Genomic DNA, 22,909 nt, shown 5'->3' on the forward strand with positions numbered 1-22,909 from the left:
ATTCAGATATGATTTTTTTATGTACCCCCATTTTCAAGAAGGGGAAATTGGATGACCTGGGGAATTACAGACCGGTCAGTCTCACCTCTGTGCCTGGCAAAGTCTTGGAGCAGATTCTCCTGGAAGGCATGCTAAGGCACATGAAAATCAACAAGGTGCTTGGGGACAGCCAGCATGGCTTCACTAAGGGGAAATCCTGCCTGGCCAATGTGGTGGCCTTCTATGATGGGGCTACAGAACTGATGGACAGGGGTAGAGCAGTTGATGGCATCTACCTGGACTTGTGCAAAGCGTTGGACACTGTCCCACACGACATCCTTGTCTCTAAACTGGAGAGACATCAATTTGATGGATGGACCCCTGGGTGGATAAAGAACTGGCTGGATGGCCGCAAACAAAGAGTTGTGGTCAATGGCTCAGTGTCTGGCTGGAGACCAGTAACGAGTGGTGTCCCTCAGGGATCAGGGTTGGGACCGGTCTTGTTTAACATCTTCATTGCTGACATGGACAGTGGGATTGAGTGTGCCCTCAGCGAGTTTGCCGATGACACCAAGCGGTGTGGTTCAGTTGATACCCTGGAGGGAAGGAATGCCATCCAGAGGGACCTTGACACACTTGTGAGGTGGGCTGATGACAACCTCATGAAGTTTAACCATGCCAAGTGCAAGGTCCTGCACCTGGGTGGGAGCAATCCCAGGCACAGCTACAGGCTGGGCAAGAAGAGATTCAGAGCAGCCCAAGGAGAAGGACTTGGGGGTGTTGGTTGATGAGAAAATGAACATGAGCTGGCTTCAGTGTGCGCTCACAGCCCAGAAAGCAACCGTATCCTGGGCCGCATCCAAAGGAGCGTGACCAGCAGGGCGAAGGAGGTGATCCTGCCCCTCTACTCTGCTCTCATGAGACCTCACTTGGAGCATTGTGTGCAGTTCTGGTGTCCTCAACATAAAAAGGACATGGAACTGTTGGAAAAAGTTCAGAGGAGGCCACGGGGATGATCAGGGACTGGAGCACCTCCCATATGAAGACAGGCTGAAAAAGTTGGGGCTGTTCAGCCTGGAGAAGAGAAGCTGCGTGGAGACCTCAGAGCAGCTTCCAGTGTCTGAAGGGGGGCTATAGGGATGCTGGGGAGGGACTCTTCATTAGGGACTGTAGTGATAGGACAAGGGGTAACGGGTTAAAACTTAAAACAGGGGAGGTTTAGATTGGATGTAAGGAGGAAATTCTTTCCTGTGAGGGTGGTGAGGCACTGGAATGGGTTGCCCTGGGAGGTTGTGAATGCTCCATCCCTGGCGGTGTTCAGGGCCAGGTTGGACAGAGCCTTGGGTGCCATGGTTTAGTGTGAGGTGTCCTGCCCATGGCAAGGGGGTTGGAACTGGATGAGCATAAGGTCCTTTCCAACCCTAACTATTGTATGATTCTGTGTGTTACACTAACTGATATACAGGTATGTGTGATATTACAGGTGATAATTTCTACAGGTGTTTTCCAAGAATATTGTCCTTTTTCAAATTTGGCATAAAATGAGTTGACTTTTAGGTTAGATTTTTAGTTTACAATATGACACCTAATTTGTGCCTTTTGGATATAAAAAAAAGGGGTGGTTTTGGAATACATTGCTTATGAATATGAACATTTTATCTGTTGATGAGAATGTCACTGTGGAAGAACAAAAAGCTGCTGATGGGATGGCATCTGCTGTGAATAAACATCTGGGAACAGGAGGAAGACCATTCTGCTTCAGAAGAATTAGGCTCTGTCTAGACTGGGGATTTGACCTGATTACAGCCACTACTGGCTGACAGGGGCTATGCATTGATGCAATCTATGGAATAGGTGGGCAGAGCTGCTGCTTTGAGCAAACTAAACTCTGCTTGATCATGCAAATAGGGGTTTGTACCTTTATAGTTAGGATTTTGCCAGCATAACTGCAGCAAACCCCCTACTTTTCACGTCCATGTTTTGGCAGGGCCACTGAGACAATGGACATGAAATAGGGGAAATTGATCTTTGGGACTGTAAATGGAACTGAGAGCCAATAAAATAAATCTTATATCAATGAGCCAGCAAGAGAAACATGATCACTCATAACTTAAAGGGGTTTGCTACCTTCTGAGACACGGGCTGTAGTTGACTCGAGATCCGTTAGCCAGCTCATTGCCATGAGAGGGTTTTACAATGTTGTGATGATCTTGCAAACCAGTAAAACAAGGCTTTTGTACAAGTAATTCATAGTTGTAAGTTTGGCTTGTTGTTTTTCTTTTGAATTAGAGTCCAAATAATTAAGTATTGAACATGGGTGTATTAAGACCGGAAACATTTTAAACTACTTAATGTAATACAGTGTATGTAATGTAATTTCTCTTCAGTGATGGTTAGTATTTGATGTTTGTTTTTATTCAATGCATATGATTAAAACAATATTTTAATTAACTTTTGTAGGAGAATTTGCAGCAGCTGATCATGATGTCTTTGCCAAATGTATTAATAATTGGCAAGAATCCTTTTTCTGGTAAGTTTGGTTTTAACTCAGATGAAAATTCACGTACTTATTATACCATTTCACTGGAAATAGCATTCATGTAGGATTGAGCCTTTCAACAGAAGGTTGTGTAAATACTTGTAGCAAATAAGGGGTTTCATAATGATGAGTAACATTTTCTTTGTTCACACCGAGGTCCACACTTTACAATAATGTGTTCTGTCCAAACCTCAGCACTGGCTGTCATTAGGATTTATCCTGAAAGGAAGTGCATTCCCAAGCAACCAGTGAGCCACTGATACAACAAAGTATAAGTTTCATGTGTTCCCAGTTACCACACTTTCAACTTTCTTTACCTGAGCCCCCCCGAGAGAAGAGGCAGTTCAATGCATCTCACATGATCCAAGTCCTAATCCTTGTTTTTCCTTCCCCAAAACTCTCCTGCTTCTCTTGCATCACTACCTGAAAAATATTGCAATGACCTTCTTGCTTTCTCCCCTGAACTGATACTGTCTTCTCCATGCTCCCACCTTCTCTGCTTCCAGCTCTGAGAGTTGCAATTTTCAGACCAAGAAAATTAGCCTGTGTGGACCCAGCTGACTATCCACAGCCACTTGGGAATCTCTGCACCATGCTCTCAATTCCAGAAGCACGGAGCAGACACACCTGGCCTGCATGGAGCCACTATGGATTGGGCAGAATTTATTTACTTGGGTCTAATGTGTCCCAGGTGTTCTACTTCTGATGTTCTAGCACCTCAGCAGAGAGGTTAGGAACTACTCTAACAGGCTGTGTAGCTTCCCCTGGCTGTTTTTATTCATTTAAGATGTCTTATATGCCATGCTTCTGTGTATGTGGGACAAGATTCTTCTCATGAGCAAGAAGCCCCATCTGTGTTAGTTTGCTTTTCAGTTCCAGGGTTCATAACATTGATACTTTCCATATCTCATCTGCATATATGCCATTTCTGTAGGTATCCTGATTTGTTTGATTTTTCACTTGCTGCTTTTGAATATTGCTGCTTTTGCTTCAGAGGTCACAGCCTTTTAAGTTTCTCTATGTGTAGATGCTGTAATCTGTCATATGCGCAAAGAAGTGTGAATGTGGTCTCTTCTTTTCCAAAAGCATAGAATGCATTGTGCTTTTATAGTTTGATTCCAGGCTTTCTTAAGGTTTTCAAAAGCCTTCATGGCTTTGCCTAGAAACCAGATTTAGTGGGAAAACAGATTAAAAAAACCCAGGTCATAGTATTGTTTTTGCAGTGATATTTTTTAGTCTCTTCAAGATGCTGAAACAAAACCTGTCTTAACAATATTTTATCGTGTAAGATGAAGTCTTATTTAAAATGCACTACAAACCCCCACGGAGCTAATGCAGTATTCAGTTGTATACATAGAAATCTGTTCTTTAGTCATGAAAACAGAGGCTTCTTCCTGTTTGGGGACCTCAGCTAAGTCTATGCAGCTTTTGTGGTTTGGCAGCTCGAACCTCTGCTGGTGTATGCCCTGCTCTCCTGTGGGGATGTTACTGGATTTGTGAGAAAATACAGACTTTACTGTAGCATAGCCCACATATTGGAAAAAGAAGTGCTGTGTACACGCAGTATTCCTGAAGATGTTTCAGATTCCTGCCTGGGTTCATCAGAGTTTGATCTGAATCAGAAGGTAGACCTGGTCTCTTGGGTGCCATCCAGAACCTTTCCCCTTTGAAACTTAGGCCTGCTCTTGCAGTGTCAGCTTGAAGTGGGCCTCATCCCTACAGGGATTTTAAAGCTTTTTCCTTTGGTGGGAAGTGTAGTGAAATCAAACCTCAGTGACCTTTTCAGAGACTTGCTGTGCAAATCTGATTGCACCAGGGCCAGTCCCCATAGTAAAAGTCGATTCTCTGATAATGATTTGGATTTGGTCCACTAAAGCTTAGGCTGTAGCTGTGATTTTTCACAGGGATGTCTCCCAGTTTTCCCCCTTTGCGCTTCAGGAATGATTATTAGAGAAATGCCAGAGGATGACAAATTGCAGAAGGCCAGGGCAGGTACGATCTCAGGAAGAGAAACGTGTTTGGCTGTATCAGAGGCAGTTGGCTAACCAGGGAAAATGCAGCTAGAATGCTGGATTTGAGCTGTGGTATAAAAAAGAGGTCATTAGAGACTTGATCAGGAAACATTTCAGTGGAGCTAATTGGCAGGAAGCCAGTTGGAGGAGAGAACTGGAGGAGAAGTGCTACAGACTGTGACTGTAAATGTGAAGTTAAATTACAGAGGAAAAGGAGAAAGAAGATAACAAGGTGAATGTTCTTTAATGGGGGAAGAGGGAGGATTAAAACAAGTTTGTGTTTCTGAGGGAGCAAGCCTGAGGAGGATGGACAGCTACAGAGGGGATGGAAGTCAGGGATAAGAGTGAGTGCAAGGAAGATCAAAGGAGGACAGGGTAGGATAGGGACAAAGTTCAAGTAGCAACTTGGAGGGTGTGGGAGAGAATGATCTATTTTTGTATTTGTAATGGGGACAAAAAAAAGGGGAAGAAAACCGTAGAAGATGCTTGGTAACAGTGGGAAGCTGAGGTTGTTCCAGTATTTTGCCATGTTTCCTCAGGCAATATGGGGAGAGACATGGAAACAATATTCAGGTAGGCTTTTAAAAGGTGGTCAAGAGATGCTGAAGCAGAGTGTAAAAGGAGGAGTTCAGGGATTGCTTTAAAAAAAGGAGAAAAGAAGTGATGAATTTATTAGGATAAATGAATGTAGGATGCGAGATGCTGGGATGGATTCCTTCAACTGCAGTATCCTGGTTAACCTTCATTGATCAAGACAGGCAGCCAGGTGGAATTCCCCTTCTTTAGCTGAAGTAGTGAGCTTCTGATGAAATATGTTCCTTGATGTTTTCTATTTCTGTGCAAAAGGCTTCCCACCACGAGTCTTTGGGAGGCAAGAAGTCTCTATAAATGATTAAGGCTCTCCCATTTGAGCTCATGTTCTTTGTAACCTATTTACTTGACAAACCTCTTTTGGAAAACTTAAAAGTTCCATGTTCATAGGGATTATACACACTTCCCTCTAACAAAAGCAGGTTCAGTCAGTCTTGAAATATACTTAATATTATAATGCACACAGAACTGGAGCCATAAGGAAGGCGGAGAAGCTTAGCATTTATCTTTCATCTCTGCTTTACGGCAGCAGGCTTGACTCTTCACTGAAAGCTAGTAATAAACATTGAGTTTTATGTCCTTTTAGGTGTTTTCTTGATTTCTTTTTAATTTCCACTTTTGATCAAGATTGCCTCATATCTGTAACTTTTTGAGAAGGACTTGACATTTAATTCACTAGCAAAATACTGTGGATCAAAGCAAAAGACAATTTACTTGTGAGTGAATAGTTACATCTATCTCATGTGGAGGTTCATCCAAAATAGCCTTAGTTGACAAGTGTAGAAAAAGATTGCAAGTTGCCATTTCAGAAAGAAGGTTCTGATGAGTTTTCTTTTTGATGCTTATAATCATCATAGAATCAACTAGGTTGGAAAAGACCTTTAAGATCATTGAGTCCAACCATTACCCCTTGCGATCATTGGAGATCATCTGTGATTACCAGCTGTGTCCTTCAAAAGAAGGGACTTCAGTAACTTAGATCAGGTTCCAGAATGACTGTGAATACTTTATTATATGCTAGACATTCGCTGTTTGGTATTTGGACTGAGTGTGACTCTTGGTATCAGGAGTAGTTATACCAGCTGTGTCACAGAGTTTTGCAGAACAGAAGTCAGGTTTCTAGCCAGACTCAGCATTATTATATTTGAGAGCGTAGCTTTTGTCTGGTTAGCTAACAGGAAAATAAACTACTGGCTGAAACTCAGATTATATTGGAGAAAGGATCCTGTTAGGATCTTTTTATTCCTAGATAGCCACATGGATAGTGTTTTCTGTTTCAGTAAAGCTAAATGATATGTGAGCATATAGAATTTAATTCCAACCAGCCCAAGCTATTTTGCCATCCTTAAATTGGTTGCTTTATGGCATTTACATTCTAGATACAGCATATATGTAGTAGCAAGATGAGGATGTTTCAAATGTAAAAAGTAAGAAACATCTTCACTATAATCTGTAAACGGAGTCCTTTAACTTAAGCTTCTTTAGGAGATTAAGATGCTTAAAGCCAGATGTGGAAATATATTTTGATTTTTAGATGTGCAGATTCTAATACAGCTTTAAAAATAATTCAAATGAACTCATCACCCAACTCTTACAGCCTGGGGGTGTCAGATAATTGAAGTACTTGTTAGAACTATCTTGAGATATCTGAGATTACAGTTGAAAATGTGATTGTAGGTCTCCAGAGCACTTCTGAAAATGTCACTCACAACTTCTGCCTTACAAAGGGCTGAAATGCTGTGGGTTTTTCCACTTAAAGATGTTATGGCTGTTAAGCTGTTTGTTAACACTGAAAGTTGGCAGTCGAATGGCAAAAAGGACTGAGTTGAAAGCTGGCAAAATGGGGTTTTATTCATCTTTTTGCTTTCTAAACTAGGTTATCATAAGTTACATGAAAATAAAGAGAAAACCTGGTGTTTTCTGAGGGGTAGGGCAGGAAGCTCAAATTCCTAGTTTATGCCTACCATTTTCTTACAGTTCTGTTTTCCTCTTAGAGCCAGGTACCGAAGAAATAAAAAAACTCCTTCTGCTTTTACTTGGTTGTGCAGTTCAGGTAAGTTTAATGATGTTGATGTCTGTGTGAAATAGTTTTAAGTGTTACAGATCTCTTTTCGTACTATTTTAATGCTTTGACCTTCCTTTCTGTATTGGTACTATTGCCTTCCTGGAAAATACAGATCTTACAGTTAAAACGGCTACAGCATCTCATATTTTATTGTACAAATATAGCAGACTCTATGTACAATTTCTAATAGTTATCAATTGATTAATTGTAATATTGTTATTTACCTGATGCCATAAGGAAAGGAAGAAAATGGTAAAGTATTACTTCCAATTATCTTACTGATAAATCTTACTAATAGTGTTTCTCCTATTTAATGAACTAGTTGGATGAGCTGATGTTCTTACTAGGGAAATTTGTACCATTCAACTAATTAAAGTGAAAAAATAGAGCCAGTTATATGTTCATAACAACTTAAATAATTGAGTACTAAAGGAGGACACTGAAAAAATTCCTGTGGAACTCATTATCATAAAACGTGAACAAGTATCTATTTTAAGAAATCTCTTCCTTGCCCCATTTCAGTATCTGTTTTTTCTTTATCATTTTGGTAGTGTTGAAAGTTATAATTACTGTAACACGGCATCAAACAAGTATTTAGTGGTCTACAAGATTACTGGATAATAATTCAGTAATGGGATATTGTGTCAGCTTTATTATTTTAGCTCTTAGATATGCAAAGGAAGAATGAAAATACAGGTATATATGTAAAAATGTATATAAAATAGATGTCTTTATTTTTAGTGTCAGAAAAAGGAAGAATTTATTGAAAGAATCCAAGGTCTGGATTTTGACACTAGAGCAGCTGTTGCAGCCCATATTCAAGAGGTATATTGGGGTTTTCTGTGCTTTTAACTTATTTGGAGGTGGAATATTGTGTTGTAGGAAGATGAATTACATTTGTTCAAAACCAAGTAAATCAAGTATGTGATTTGCATACCAAGTGGTTTTAGTAAGCCAAAAATGCCCTCATTTTTTAACGTGGTTCACAGAAACATTTCATGATTGAGGGGTTTTTGGCCTACATTGTTAAAGCAGGACCAGGGAGCAAGTTTGTTGCTCCAAGAAATTCTTATTGTAGTTTAGTGAATTTGTCATGTGCAAATTTATTTATAAAGTATACTTCTAATCCCATGTATGTGCTGTGTAATAGATACTAAGTCATAGTCACCTTTTGCTTCTCATTTTGCTAGAAGTACAAGGTGCTACTTTGAAGTATTCCATTACCTACAGTTTAATCTATTTTAAATGGTTTTCCATACCTTGTCTAGAGAGCTTAACCCATAAAGTTTCAGCCTTATTTTCTTTATGCTTCCTTTCTATCTCATAATTTAAAGGGAATGGTTTTTCTCTTCCATTTCATTCCGTGCAGGTAACTCATAATCAGGAAAATGTTTTTGATCTCCAGTGGATGGATGTCATTGTACTGACACAAGAGTATGTTGAACCTCTCTTGAAAAATATGGCATTACATTTAAAAAGGCTTATAGATGAAAGAGATGAGCACTCAGAGGTATGGATGTGGTTTTTTTGCCTAAGAGAAGTATCAGAAATTCTTCTAAGATGATCCAGCTTACCACTTTTATAACTAATAGTTTAATATGTGTTCTGCTAGCATATATAAGCAAGGATTCCTTACTGCCAGAAAGCTGTTTCAGGTAGAGTTGGTGTGCATGCTAGTTGTTGAATACTGTGACAAACTCTGAAAGGTCATAGCAGATGATCTTCTCCATGTAACCAGAGTCTGTAACAACTTCAAATAACCTTCCTCTGTAGCTAGAAACAGAAAATCCAAAGCTGTATCAGCTGAACTTTCCAGGAATCACTAAACAGTTTGCAAGCCATTCACTGAAAGATGTCTGTCACATTACTGTATCCTGTTATACAGGTTTGAACTGGAGCAGGATCCATACTAGGAGAAGGAGCTTTTACAAGCTTATCATGTGGTACAGTCACTGTTCTGTGTGAGAATGAAGAAACAGAAGTGTATTAAATAAAACCTGCAATTTATGGTGGTCCCAGTAGAGTGTGGATATGTTCATGTTCCAGTTATTCCAAATGTTCCTTTGACATCAACTGTCTGTCCAGTTCACAGCCTTAATGAGTAAAACAGAAACTGGACAGTGAGGCCAGACAATGTGTGGTAATGCTTTTCTGCAACAAAAAGGAAAAGTAACTTTAAAACACAAGAGATCTTCATATTAGGATAACACCTTTATTTATAGGATGAACTAGGAATATTCCTATAGGGCTCATGCTTTACTCATTTGGCAAGGATGCTGTTGCTCACTGAACACAGTTTCTTTAGAGATACATGTTTATTCTCATGTCCAAGGAATTCATGCCCTTTCATGACCAAATCCATTCTGACCACTGATAGTTTTGTGGACTTAAAAGGCGAAATATGAGTAGTTTAAGAACAGTCAAATGGTACTGTTAGAGGTGTTTGCTTTTGATTTGCTTTAGGAACAGAGGTGTGTTTTAGGGCTTCTGACTTCTTCTAGGGCAAAACTTTTCCATTATTCTTTGATTAATTGAGGCAGTGAATTATGGCAGTTTCTGACATTAAAGGCTCTCTGAATGCAGTTTTGTATTGCTTTATCTCTTTATTTTTAAAACTCCTTAGACTATCATAGAACTCTCGGAAGAACGGGACTGTCTCCGTTTCCTACCTCACGCATCGGCAGCACAATCACCTTGTGGATCTCCTGGCATGAAGCGCACTGAAAGCAGACAGCACCTCTCAGTAGAGCTAGCAGATGCCAAAGCAAAGATAAGAAGGCTTAGGCAAGAGCTGTGAGTACATGTACATCACAGGAGTGTGTTCAGAATGACAGGGGTTTAAATGTTGTTTATTTCACACAGTAGTAGTTCCCTCTAGACAAATCCTTCGTTCTTTCAGGTGTTAAATTACAGTTTTAAATGCTTTTTTTTTTTGCTTACTGCACCCCAGGAAGCATAGTTTATAATGTGAACATATCTGGGGACCAGTGTGACAAATGCAACTTTTCATCTGTGTTTGTCTTAATTTGTCTTATGAATTATATTAATGTTTTAACCATAAACACATGGAAATCAGTGAACTGGTGCTGTGCTAATTTTGTGCCTTTTGTACTCTGAACTGACTGTGTTTGAGCAATCCCTTGAGCATGTTACAATGCAGTACTGAGCTCTTTGTTCTACATAAACTGTTTGTCTTTTAGAAATACGGCTAATCTAATGCAGCCTTGCCTCTTCTCTTACATATTGCCTCCATATTGTTGTTTCAGAGGCAAGTTCTTTGTGCTTCCTCTGTTGTTCATTACCATTAATGACTGTCTGACTGTAGTTTTAATGTATCTGTGTATATATATGCTTCTAAGACAATAGCTCTGCACTTGAGGCAGTTATGGGGTGACACTCAAGAACAATTACATGGGCAGGCAGGTAGGGACTGAAAGCAAGAGATGTGTCTTCAGCATTCCAGGATTAGTGACAAAAACATCCTTTTTAAAAGGAGATTGTGCTGTAGCGATTCCTGATCAGCAGCATGATTGAGTTACCTGTTTCTTGTTGGAAATAGAGTAAGAAATAGTCATCTGTGGTTCATTCATGGTTTATGAAACATCTTCACTTGTTGCAGATAGGAAGAATTTATCATTTATTTCCTGTCCCCCATCTCTTTGTTTCTTTCTGTGTAGAAGATCCCTTGTCTGCACAACACTTGTTTGCTCATGTCCTTCAGTGCTGTTTCACTCTACAGAGAAAACTGTAGAGTGCCATGCCCCTTTACAGAGAAAAATGAAAGAAAGAAAGGGAATTCTGCCAACCAAACTCCTCTGAATCTCTTGACCCACTGCAAACCCGGATGCAGTGAAACAGACCTTAAGTTTACTGGCAGGAGTGGTCATTTATGTTTAAGGAATATATAGTTTGTAAAAGGAGTAAATTCTATAGCTTGGGTCAGTTACGGTTTCTTAGTTTCCAGCTTTTACATTCATCCAGTTAAGGGCTTGCCCTCTTTTCCTACTGATGGTGACCTCTTAGCTAGGGGTATATTCCCCTCCTTCACCTCATCCAAGTGAAAAATTAGTCCCGTTGTAACAAAGGTCTTTGTTTTTCACATTTTCATTGAAACCTCCTTTTATCCCTGGTATTTTATTGAAGAAAGCTAGTTCAGTAAGTGGGTACTTACTCTGTCTTCATAGTCTTGAAGCAAATCTGAGCAGTAGTGAAGCGTTAGAGAACAATAACTGTCAAGTGGAGAACCTGTTTCTCCCTATAGCAATATGTAATGTTGTTTTAGCAGAAGTCTGTGCAATCTGAACTTGAAATACAAACATCACATCTGAAGAGGTTCAGTATGTAAACCAGCTGGATATAGTTTAGAAACAGCATAAATAAAGAGATTTTTCTTTCAATCCATCATATCTCATGGAGAGAGGAAACTGGTAGAATTAAATGGAAAGTTGAAGGTAGCAGAAGTCAATTACCAGCTCACTGGTCTGCTCTTAGCAGCGTTTGTGATCAGATCATCTCTAGCTGGCTGGGTTAAGTATCTGGTTGATTTACTCAGAGCATCCCCTTCCCCCACTACATCCTGGTCTTCATGAAGAATAGAGGACAAAAAGATAGGGCTCTTTTTTTTCCTGATGTCTGTATTATTATGTGTCTACTGAAATGAGCCCGCCCAGGATATTCTATAAACAGCTGCACCAAGAAAATTAGTGAAAAAATTGCTGTTATTAGTTTGATTGACAGTTAATAGATAGCCTAAACACTGCACACTGCTATGCTCTGTATAATTTAGTACAATCCTCTCTAGTCTGGAGCTGAAGCATGCAATTAGGGCACCAGTGATGGCTCAGAACATCTCACATTTTGCACTCTACTTGAATTCAGTTCGTAAATAAATTTCCTTTATGCATAGCAGTATATTTAAAATACTAGACTTTGATGAATTAACTTCTGTATGTGGCATTTGGTATTAAATGCTGAGTGGATTTGATAAATTTAAAATTAGATTCATTCCAGAGTTGAAAATGTTCAGCTGAAAACCTATTTATAATCTGGTTTTGGCAATGAACCTGGTTTAAGAGGCACTGCAGCTAATACAGTTTCATACAAAGGGTCTGTAAAGATGGTTCTTTCAGTTGGATGCAAAACAGCTATTTGAGGCTTGTAATAGAGAAACTCCAGAACTGGAAATTGCACACCTAATTTTCTATATTGCATCCTGTGTCTTTCTGTGGAGAACAACAATACAGGAATATGGATGTTAATAGGAAAGTTACAGTGATCTAACATAGCAGAGAATACATTTGTATTCCTGTATGGTTTCTGAACACCGATGCAGAGGGAAAGCTCTGGTATCTGCTGTGCACAGTCAGCTATGCATAGATGAACCTTTGTATACTTGGAGGCTGTCAAGAAACATAATTCATGGTGAGATTTGGCTCATTTTTAAAAACAACTGGTCTAGTTTTGTTTAAAACAAATATATTTTTCATTAGTATGGTGACTTTTAGATTGTATTGTATGCTTCAGTCCATTAAATTCTCTTATTTCCTCCTTTTTGTTTCATATTTGTATTCCAGAACATTAAATAATACAGTAACATGTTTGACTATGCAGTCTATCTTTGATAGATCTGAACTATTGGATATGGCAGGTTTTTTCAACAGTGAATACTGGTTGTTGTGAGGTGCAGTTGAACTTTGAACACTGGGTATTCCATGTCTTTGAGAGAATTAAATATTTCCTTTGCACTTAGTGATTCATGAGCTCATTTGTTGAGTATTGAGAAGCTGAAAGTGAAGAATTAGTCCTGTAAAAGTTGTAGGATTCTATGTTTTTCTTATTACAGAGATCTCCATAGACTAAAACAGACACCGTGGTGTTTCCATAAAATTGAAATGCATTAAGCATTTCATAAAACTAAGGTTGTGAAGTTCCTCATTCTTTTAATGGATAAAGGCATCTGAAAACCTTCATTCTTCCTCCCTAGGAAAAATAACAAGAATCTAAAGGTGCTTTGTGAGTTGGCTTTAGCTGCTCTGTGACAGGGTGTATCAGCGGTCACTGTCTGGTTCTCCTGGGAAATATTTGGACCTTTTCACTGTATATTTTGAAATTAGCCTAAGCTGAACCCAGGACACTCACAAATCCTAGTGTTTTGTTGTCAAATGAGATGATGTTTAACCACGTTTTGCAGTTACATCCAACTGGTTTGTGTTTTCTCTTTTAAGTGAGGAAAAGACTGAGCAGTTGCTTGACTGTAAGCAGGAGCTTGAGCAGATGGAAGCTGAACTAAAGAGACTTCAGCAAGAGGTACAGGGTTTGCAGATGTATTGTTTAATAAAAAAAGGGGGAGAAAAAAGTGGCCACCACCAGAACAATTCCCCTTCCTCCCCCCCGCTTCTTTGTCTTAGAAAGTATGTTTTCATGCATTTCTTCATTTTGCACTCTGAACATCAAATCATAGAGTGGCTTGGGTTGGAAGGAACCTTAAGGTCATCCAGTTCCAATCTCCTGCCATGTGCAGGGACACCTTGCACTGAACCACGTCACCCAACACTCCATCCAGCCTGGCCTGGAACACTGCCAGGTGTGGGGCATTCACCACTTCTTTGGGCAACCCATTCCAGTGCCTTACCACCCTCACAGTAAAGAACTATTCCTTATATCTAACTTATAAAATACACGTTTTTTTCTTTACCCTTGTCAGTATTAATGTATATCCCCCTGCATTACCCCAGCTTAAGTACTGAAGCAAACATATTACCCCTCAGCGTGTACTGCCCAGTATTCTTGCCTTTAATTTCTGTGTTTTTGTATTTTCTAGAATATGAATTTACTCTCAGATGCCCGTTCTGCCCGAGTGTATAGAGATGAATTAGATGCCCTTCGTGAGAAGGCAATTCGAGTCGACAAGCTTGAAAGTGAAGTCGGCCGCTATAAAGAGAGGCTGCATGATATTGAGTTCTACAAAGCTAGAGTGGAGGTATAGTAAGGAAAAAACCCACTGAATAACCATCATTTTGTGTTCGGTCTGGCTTTCTCAAAGTTATTTTGATGACTGAAACATTGGGATGTAAAAACGACATCACAGCTTCTGGCTCTGGGATGTATGATAGTCAGTCTTTGTGATAAGTAACAGTTTTTAGGGAAGAGTCCCTGTGTCTAATGGCATGCAGTCTAATTTGAAGTCAGCAGTATTCACCCTAGCTCTAAGCCAGCAAGATCAGTAGGAGCCTCTGTTTAGGATATTGAGAAATCCAAGAAGGAATTACTTAAAATTAGGCTATAAATGTGATAATTCATTTCTCCTCTTGCGGGTCTTCTAAGAGAAGGTAATTTTCCAAGTGTTGAGGAAATAGTGGCTGTACATATAAATAAGCGTAGGATGACTGCATTCCATGGGTAAAATATACTAAAAAGACATACACTGATACCAGCCAAGAGGCACCTACAGTTCTGTCATGAATTAGGAGTTTAGGAAACCAGTCATCAGCATGCAGGATTTTATCAGGCCGTAATTCTGCCTGTAAATGGCCAAATTGTTGGGTGAATGTCAAGGCGGCAGAATTTGTGAAAGAAACATTTGTGGAAGTCAAAACTAATGTAAGTTTAAAGGCATTTTCAAGGTGGTTATTGAAAAAAAGAAACTCTTAGAAAACCTGGAAGAACTCGAAACGAATGCTTGTTGGAAAAATATTATGTTTCCTAGATGTAGTTGCTGAGATACTGGTATGAAGCCCTTTCTTCAGAGTCAAAAAGACTGAAAAGCAAACCCAAGATAGTAGGCTAGGTTGTGGCATGGAATATTTGTACATAACTTCTTCATTTAATGTGGCCCCTTGGATTAGGACCTGGATAGGATCGCAGACGTTCATTCAGTTCTTCTGCTTTAAGCATGGTATTTTTTATATACCCATTCCCCTCCAAATAAAAGCTTGGTGCTAACCAGGGCTTTAGGACCTGAGTGATGAGGTGTCCACAGCCTTTTATAGCAGCTTTTTACAGCAGCCTTTCATACTTTAATGATGGCTTTACCAGTTCTGAATACAGTTCTGAATTCTGTGTTTTCTCTGCACCTTCCAGTGTAGGAACTCCAAAGCAACACCTCAACATTGTGATCTGTGATAACCTCCAGATTCTCTTCCCACTGAACTACTGCCTAGACATGATACAATATCCCCAATGATCTAGTAATTGCATCTGAAAAATGTCATAATACTAATGACCAATGATAGAGCATCCTCTAGAATGAGTTGAAACCTTTAATGAATGTATACTTCATATGTCACAGCATAAAATAGCTACTACTGATACAAGCTGATGATAATGAGAAGGGGAAGACTGCAAAGCAAAACCCAAATATTTTTGATGTTCAATGTAGATCCTTCATCTAAAATTTCTAGTGGCTTTATTGAGAAATAAAGCATACCAAGCAACATGGGAATTACTTGTTTTTTATGGAAAATTAGATGGAGAGTTTTTCCAAGGGAACTGCAGTGTAAAAAAAGCTAACAATGGAGTGTACTGAGAGATGGGTGCATGGTGCAGGTCAAGATGTTGTTTGAGGTTGTTAAAATGTCATGGTTCCCAAGGCTTTTAGCATTTTCAAGATGACCTGTTCTTAGCCTTGTTTGTGGACATTAATTTTACCATCTTACTATGTAATGTGAAATGATCTGATGAAATTGGAAGAAGCTTTCTCAAGATATACCAAATACATACCTCAGTAGCTGTCACTGAAGCATCCATTCTTAGGAGGCTCCAAACCTGCCCTCACACACCACTTAAAAACACGGGCTGGGAACCACATTCCAGCTGTGGATCTTTTCTCAGTGCTCGACATACTTTAAACAAGATGTTGCTATTCAGCACGAGCTCAGTGATAAAGGTCCAGTGCTGTGATTTATGTTCCCAAATTTCCTCAAAGTTTGTTGGCTGTTACCTACATGATGCAGTAGTTTAGCGTACCTGGGGCTGTTGGAAAATCAGGTACTCTTGAGTGGTAAGCATTAGCATGAGCTTAATAATGCATCTTAGAACACCTTTGTGTAGGAGCTACTTGAAAACCATCTTGCATGAATGACTTTCTAAGTCGTGATTGTATCTACTACTGTTGTAAGAGGGACTGAATGCATATGTTTAAAAAACCCAGTAAAGGAAAAGAGAGTAGTGTACAGGATTTGAAATCACTGAAAACATGTCGAAACTGTAAAAACCCCCTAAAATTTGTTTACATGTTTCACAGCTTTTAAGCTCTGATTTTTCAAGCATGCTTGAATGGAGACAGATGTTAATTAGTTGGGTTTGCTTCATAATAATAATTATAAGTTAATATTTGTGTAGGGAGGAGTATGAAGGATAAATATTTATGTGTTCTATTCACTGATCTTTATTTCAGAGTTTGCAGCTGAAGTGTGAAAAGTTGTCTTTAGATCATGAGTAAAATTGCCAGCTATATGTTTTTACCCAATATTATTTTCATCAGATGTCATTTAAAAAATCCTCTATGTACATAAATCAAAGCCGTTTGGGACCTTTGATTGTGGTTGTATTTTAAGAACACGGTTGCATTTCAGCATCATGTCCTGACTTTGGGCTTAAGTAAGTTGTAAAGCTGATTTATGGCCTACAGAAAAATTACTCTCAAGTTTTATCCTCCATAGCCTGCAAATCAAAGACTAAGGAGTTCAGTGTGATAAGATAAATTAGGGACTGAGAAGGAGTATCTCCATCCACCTCCAGTCTTTGACAGTGGCCAATAGCAGATGCTTAGAGGAGAATAAAAGGAAAGGGCAAGCACTTGATGGTGCTTTCCTGTTGTGCTCTCCAGCCTCCAGCTTAGGAAAATCACGCTCAGAGGTGGTACTTTGGGGCTTTCTGCCCTTCTCTTGCACGAGTTAGGTAACTTAACTCTCATACATGTAAGCCTTTTACATCTACACAATAATGTAGCAACAAGCTCCACAATTCAGTTCAGTGGTGTGTGAAGTAATTCTGTTTGTTTGAGCCTGACACCTGTAATTTATATTTGATGTCAGTCTTTTGCTTAGCTGTAGTCCATATATGTGCAATACATCTTTCCAGATCACATCTCAAATCACAGACATACTTATGGTTTGATTGATGAACACCTTACTTATTCCTGTGTGCTTTAGGGACTATTTAATTTCTCTTAAATTATGTAAAATTTACTTTTAATGAAGATTTCATAAGTTAGTTATGTAAAATTGCTTTAAATATGGGGGCTTTATTTAAATAGTCTGCTACAGCTTCCAAATAAATCTTACAGCATTAGCGCAAGCTTTCTAAGGCTAGTTATCAGTTATGATGTGTATCAGCGTTTGTGTGGAAAGGAAATACTTCTGTTGTGAGTTTTTTCTTGTTGCTTAATTCCTGCAGGAGTTAAAGGAAGACAATCAAGTGTTGCTAGAAACAAAGACAATGTTGGAAGACCAGTTAGAGGGGACCCGAGCCCGTTCTGATAAATTACACGAGTTAGAAAAAGAGAATCTACAGTTAAAAGCTAAATTACATGATATGGAGATGGTAAGTGGAGGATGGCAGAGACAACTGATACGCATTGAATTTCATATCCATTTTTAATAGAAGGAACTTCCAGTCCCAATAGTGGGAGAGAGGAGGAAGGAATGTCTTGATTTACTATAACAATTTATAGAGAAGGAAAAATTGCAAAAGCAGTATCTTCCTAAAGGCAAGACAGTGCGTAATAGCTAAAATATGATGATAAGAGTTACAGAGACTCATTAGTAAATATGACAGGATCCATTGGTTTTTTATGTGAAGATAGTGTGTTGTCACTTAAATACTTGGATGCAAGAGGTTATTCAGATTTCAAATGCTGGCAGTATAGTGACATATTTATCAGAAGGTTATTCCCAAAATGATTTCTGGGTTTAACCAGTTCTACTCCAAAAAGTAAATATGCTAATATATAACATCAATTTGATATATTACATATTATAATAAATACATTATCATGTATACTTTGTATGCTTTCTTTGCTGATAGTTGCAGAGAAGTGAACTTTGAAAAAGAAACAAGTAATCATTGCCATAGGTTCTGCTAAATAGAGGTTCTTCTCTGTGTAATTTTCTCTGCTAGTTGCAAGTTCTCCATACTTTTTCACTCCCTGTGTGTCAGGACACCAGAAAATGCACTTTTGCTTTTCTCTGTGGCATTCTTGATACTAAAATACTCTGTGTGTGTTGAGACATCCTTTTTTTAATGTTACATGTGAAATACCTTTTAAGGAGCGTGATATGGACAGGAAGAAGATTGAGGAACTCATGGAGGAAAATATGACTCTAGAAATGGCCCAGAAACAAAGTATGGATGAATCATTGCATCTTGGCTGGGAACTTGAACAGATAAATAGGACTACTGAACTTTCTGAAGGTAAACCTAGTAATGCTTGCAACTTCATAGATAAAATAGAAAACTTGGAAGCTCATTTAAGGTCCTGGATTCTGCAGCACAGATCTTAAGTTATCTTGCTTTACTATTCTCCAAGTTAAAAAAGACTTTTTAAGGCTTTTCAGAGTAATTGTTTGCAGAGGTAGCTATGGCAAGAGTTTTGAACCTTCCAACACAGCGTGCTTGGTCATTCATTGGATCCAGACAAATTATTTGTGGAAATGTAGAGATATATCCTCAGTTGCAGGAGACAAATCTCTGCTGTAATGAAGAGCATCAGGATGAGTAGAACATTTCTGTTCATGCATCTACAGTGTTAACTGTTGGGTGAGGAGGGTGGGTCATTAATCCTGACTAGCCCTATTCACCAAGAGTGCATTGGAGGACTGTTAAAAGCTTCAGCCCCCTAAGCCTAAAACTGAAAAGTCCCAAGAATTCGAGGTAATAAGTAATCTTTTTTTTAATGGCGTTTTTCTCTTACAGTGCCACAGAAATCACTTGGTCATGAAGTGAATGAACTGACATCAAGCAGGTTACTGAAGTTGGAAATGGAAAACCAAAGTTTGCTGAAGACAGTGGAAGAACTACAAAGTGCAGTGGGTTCAGTAGAAGGCAGTAGCTCAAGGATCCTGAAAATGGAAAAAGAAAACCAAAGACTTAGCAAAAAGGTAATAATCAGTGCCTGGTTTGAACTGTGTATGAGTTACTTGATGCTGCTTGCTGTTTTATGAATTGCTGTTGGTTTAGGTAAAGTATTAATGGAGCCTGAATAGTGTTTGTAAGTTTATGGTAAAAAAAGAAAACCACCTCAGAGGTTTTTGTGTTTTCTGGGTAAGGTTTTTCATTGATGTAAGTCTGTGACCATTTTATTCAGAATGGTGTTACACCATTGGGGAAAAAATCACTGACATATTGGGGACATGATAAGTAATGAAAGTATTTTAAGATACTTGATAACCTTATATTAATTTCTGTAATTATTGAGTAGGGGAAATTATGTGCGTAGGGGTGAAGGGTGATAAGGCTAAATGGAAAACTTGGTCATGTATCCTCATTCATAACTGGGAAAGTGAGAAGATGGGCCAGGGAACTGATGAGCAAGTGAATTAGAGGAGTTTGTCAGATATATCTGTGCTGATCTACAATATTTTACTCTCCAAATTATCTGTATCAAGTAGAGTCATTTAGTGATATTTATAGAGAATAAAAAATGGGAATTAATTACAGCAGAGTGAAATGAAATAGCTTTTTCTTCAGCAATATTTCAGATGTTAGACTATTCTTGGAGTGGGAAAGAGATCATTAAAAATCCTAAATTGAAGGAAATCCCTCATGTATTCCATGCTCCTGTGCTTTTCCTGATTTCTTAACAACATGGTGGGTTTTGCAGCGGCCTCTGTGATGCTTTGGGTTTCTGCGCAGTACCGGAATGAAGCTAGGAGTGTGCAAAAGAGGGAATAGGTATATGAGGTACATTATGTAATATATATATATATATATATATATATATATATATATATATAAGATGTAGGTATATAATGTACAAGAAAAGTTGGGGCTGTTCAGCTGGAGAAGCTGCGTGGAGACCTCAGAACAGTTTCCAGTGTCTGAAGGGGGCTCCAAGGATGCTAGAGAGGAACTCTTCATCAGAGACTGTAGTGATAGGACAAGGGGTGATGGGTTCACACTGAAACAGGGGAAGTTCAGGTTGGAGATAAGGAAGAAGTTCTTTATTGTGAGGGTGCTGAGGCACTGGAATGGGTTGCCCAGAGAAGCTGTGGTTGCTGCCCCATCCCTGGTAGCGTTCAAGGCCAGGTTGGACAGAGTCTTGGGTGACATGGCTTAGTGTGAGATGTCCCTGCCCATGGTAGGGGGTTGGAACCGGGTGATCTTAAGGTCCTTTTCAACCCAAACCATTCTCTGATTCTATAGAAGCAAGCAATAGTAGATTCTTGTGATTTTCTGACGCTGTTCCTGCCACTCTGGATGTCTGGCAATGTGTCCTTTTCCTCACTTGCCCCTAGAAACAGTGTTCTGAAAGGTGATCAATTCAGCAGAAAGCTTGAAGTAGAACAAAATGTGTTCTGAATCCTGTACACATAGTCTGCTTCTGTCTTCTCCTTTGCAAAAAACAGTGAAAGTGCCAATATCCCTATAAAATGTGCACTGGCCTGCTAAGCAAGGGACCAGGAACATCTGAGTTTGAGGGGAAGAAGGAGAGGGAAGCAGAAGACTGGTCAAACATTAGTATTCTCATCTCAAGAGAAGGATTTTATTCAGGTTCCAGCCTAATTGTTGCCATGCTTTTTGCAAGTTCCATTCTGCTACCTTTTGTGATTTTATTTCTCTGTATTCTTTAGCAGCAATATAATGCATGATTCAGATAACTTGTTTCAAAATGTGTTCCCCTGCCTGGGAGCTGAGTTATGTCTGAACTCCTCTAGGATCGGGTAATGCATCAATGGACTTGAGTTAGCATATGACCCTTCCAGCAGATGATTCTTTAAAAATACAATGTGTCTGTTGCTTTTAAGCGACTAATTACAACTTATACCTGAGAGAAAAATCACACTTGTCTATTTTCACTTATGAGCAGTTTTGTTGTCTGGCAGCTTTGCAGGCTGGAACCATTCGCCAGAGCAAACCTCTGTGTTTAATTCCCAAGGAATCATCATAGTATCTCTTGAAAGAGTTAAGTAAAATTAAACACTCAACCCTTGTCAGTTAAAAGGGACTTGGAGGAGCAGTTCAAATCTCACTAAAATGGAATTTTAAGAGAAAGAAAAAGATGCTTGGAGAGGTATCCAGAGCCTAATAAAATCTGATGTTTTTCTTATGCAAAAGTACTTTATAGATACAGACTGAGCCAGGGAAAAGTCTGGCAGAAAGAAATTTACTCCTAGAAGAGATGAATTGTTTCAGATAAAGAATAGAAAATTCCATGTTATTCTTAACTTTAACCTTTTTATTCGTTTTTATAAGAGTACCTCCAGCCCAGCTCAGAGCAGTGCTGTTGTCATGTGTAAGTACGCTGTAAAAAGCTTGTTTCTTTTTCCCTAGCTTGAAGAGCTAGAGAATGAAATTAGCCAAGAGAAACAAAGTCTTCAGAACAGTCAAAATCTGAGTAAGGATTTGATGAAAGAAAAAGCACAGCTTGAAAAGACACTTGAAGCACTTCGAGAAAACTCAGAGCGCCAAGTGAGTAGCAGAATTGAAAGTCTTAATGCTGCATTGCGCTGTACTGTTCTCTTCCTGTGCTTTTTTACAGGCATTCAGGGATTGTCAATGTAGCAGACTTGCCAAAAGGACCTATCTGCAGCAAAATAGCTTGTCTGAGACCTGCAGGCACTGAGAGACATGACTCATTTTTAGCTGAGGCTTGACTGTTAGTTTTAGAACTCTCTTAGTGTTCCGTAATGCTGCTGTGGCTTTCGTGGGCTGTGCATTTGCTGTGGTTGCTTAGAGGGCGTAGCTCAGCCAAAACAGAAAACTGGGAACTTTGGAGGTAAGCCAGGCACCTCTCAATGGAGGAAAACAGGTTCCAGACAGCTGGGCAGTGTTTGAAGTAATGCTGGAGTACTAATGAGAATTACAGCAGCCTGTCCCTCAAAGGGACCAGACCAGTGTAGCAGAGCTGCTCTGTTGCTGACTGTTCCTCCTGTGTCACCCATAGTCTTGTTTGTTTGGGGTAGGATCCCTCATACCCAGCTTCATAATATTCCCTATACTGGAATGTTTTCTAGCTGTGGCTTATAGGTGGATGGCAGAATGTATTTTTGGTCACCAGAAACTGGGTCTTTATAAAAGATTTGAGCTGTATTTGGGAGTTTTCTGGATGTCACTGGTTTTCCTGGGTCTAATGGGTGCTAACGCCTTCTCAAGGGCTTTGCAGAGCAATTCAGGGGGCCTGTGGAAGGCAGTCATTAGGACACAAGAGTTACTGAAACTTCTGGAAACCCCATGTTTAGTAATCAAGTCCTTCAGAATCAGAACTGCAGTTACCTTTTATACATTCCACTGATCCTTCTTGATGAGATCAGCATCTTTTTAAAGTACAGCATTATGAAATACAGAATGTTGTATTTCAAAGATCCTGATAGATTTAAAGGCCCAATTTAATCAGTAAATAAAATTCCAGACATAGGAAAGAAAGGAAAAAAAGCTTGGCATTGAAGCTTTACTTTCAGTTAAAGAGAACAGTAGGGATAACTTTAAAGAAAATAAGCCAGCTTGTCTTGTTTAGAAGTGTTAATTGCTATAAAAGTTGATTTATTCATTGTATTAGAAGTGTAC

At 39.2% G+C, this 22,909-nt stretch overlaps 1 protein-coding gene across 18 annotated transcripts in view; it reads left to right on the plus strand.

Moving 5' to 3' along the window:
- CCDC88A (coiled-coil domain containing 88A) overlaps positions 1 to 22,909 on the plus strand; it is an 82,033-nt gene that overhangs the window by 26,185 nt on the left and 32,939 nt on the right. For 17 of the 18 annotated variants that reach the window (XM_061461690.1, XM_061461692.1, XM_061461694.1 and 14 more), the window contains exons 5-15: positions 2,440 to 2,509; positions 7,116 to 7,174; positions 7,928 to 8,011; positions 8,556 to 8,696; positions 9,810 to 9,979; positions 13,411 to 13,492; positions 14,007 to 14,165; positions 17,582 to 17,728; positions 18,454 to 18,598; positions 19,100 to 19,284; positions 21,677 to 21,814. In XM_061461690.1, coding sequence (XP_061317674.1) covers positions 2,440 to 2,509; positions 7,116 to 7,174; positions 7,928 to 8,011; positions 8,556 to 8,696; positions 9,810 to 9,979; positions 13,411 to 13,492; positions 14,007 to 14,165; positions 17,582 to 17,728; positions 18,454 to 18,598; positions 19,100 to 19,284; positions 21,677 to 21,814 — 1,380 coding nt within the window. Of the gene's footprint in view, positions 1 to 2,439; positions 2,510 to 3,024; positions 3,248 to 7,115; positions 7,175 to 7,927; positions 8,012 to 8,555; positions 8,697 to 9,809; positions 9,980 to 13,410; positions 13,493 to 14,006; positions 14,166 to 17,581; positions 17,729 to 18,453; positions 18,599 to 19,099; positions 19,285 to 21,676; positions 21,815 to 22,909 lie in introns of those variants that run through there. The other variant, XM_061461687.1, reaches the window with a different exon arrangement.

The sequence above is a fragment of the Pezoporus flaviventris genome, unplaced genomic scaffold (assembly GCF_033815535.1).
Source record: "Pezoporus flaviventris isolate CSIRO_AGI_PZ_B2104156 unplaced genomic scaffold, CSIRO_AGI_Pfla_v1 ptg000031l, whole genome shotgun sequence".
Taxonomy (NCBI): domain Eukaryota; kingdom Metazoa; phylum Chordata; class Aves; order Psittaciformes; family Psittacidae; genus Pezoporus; species Pezoporus flaviventris.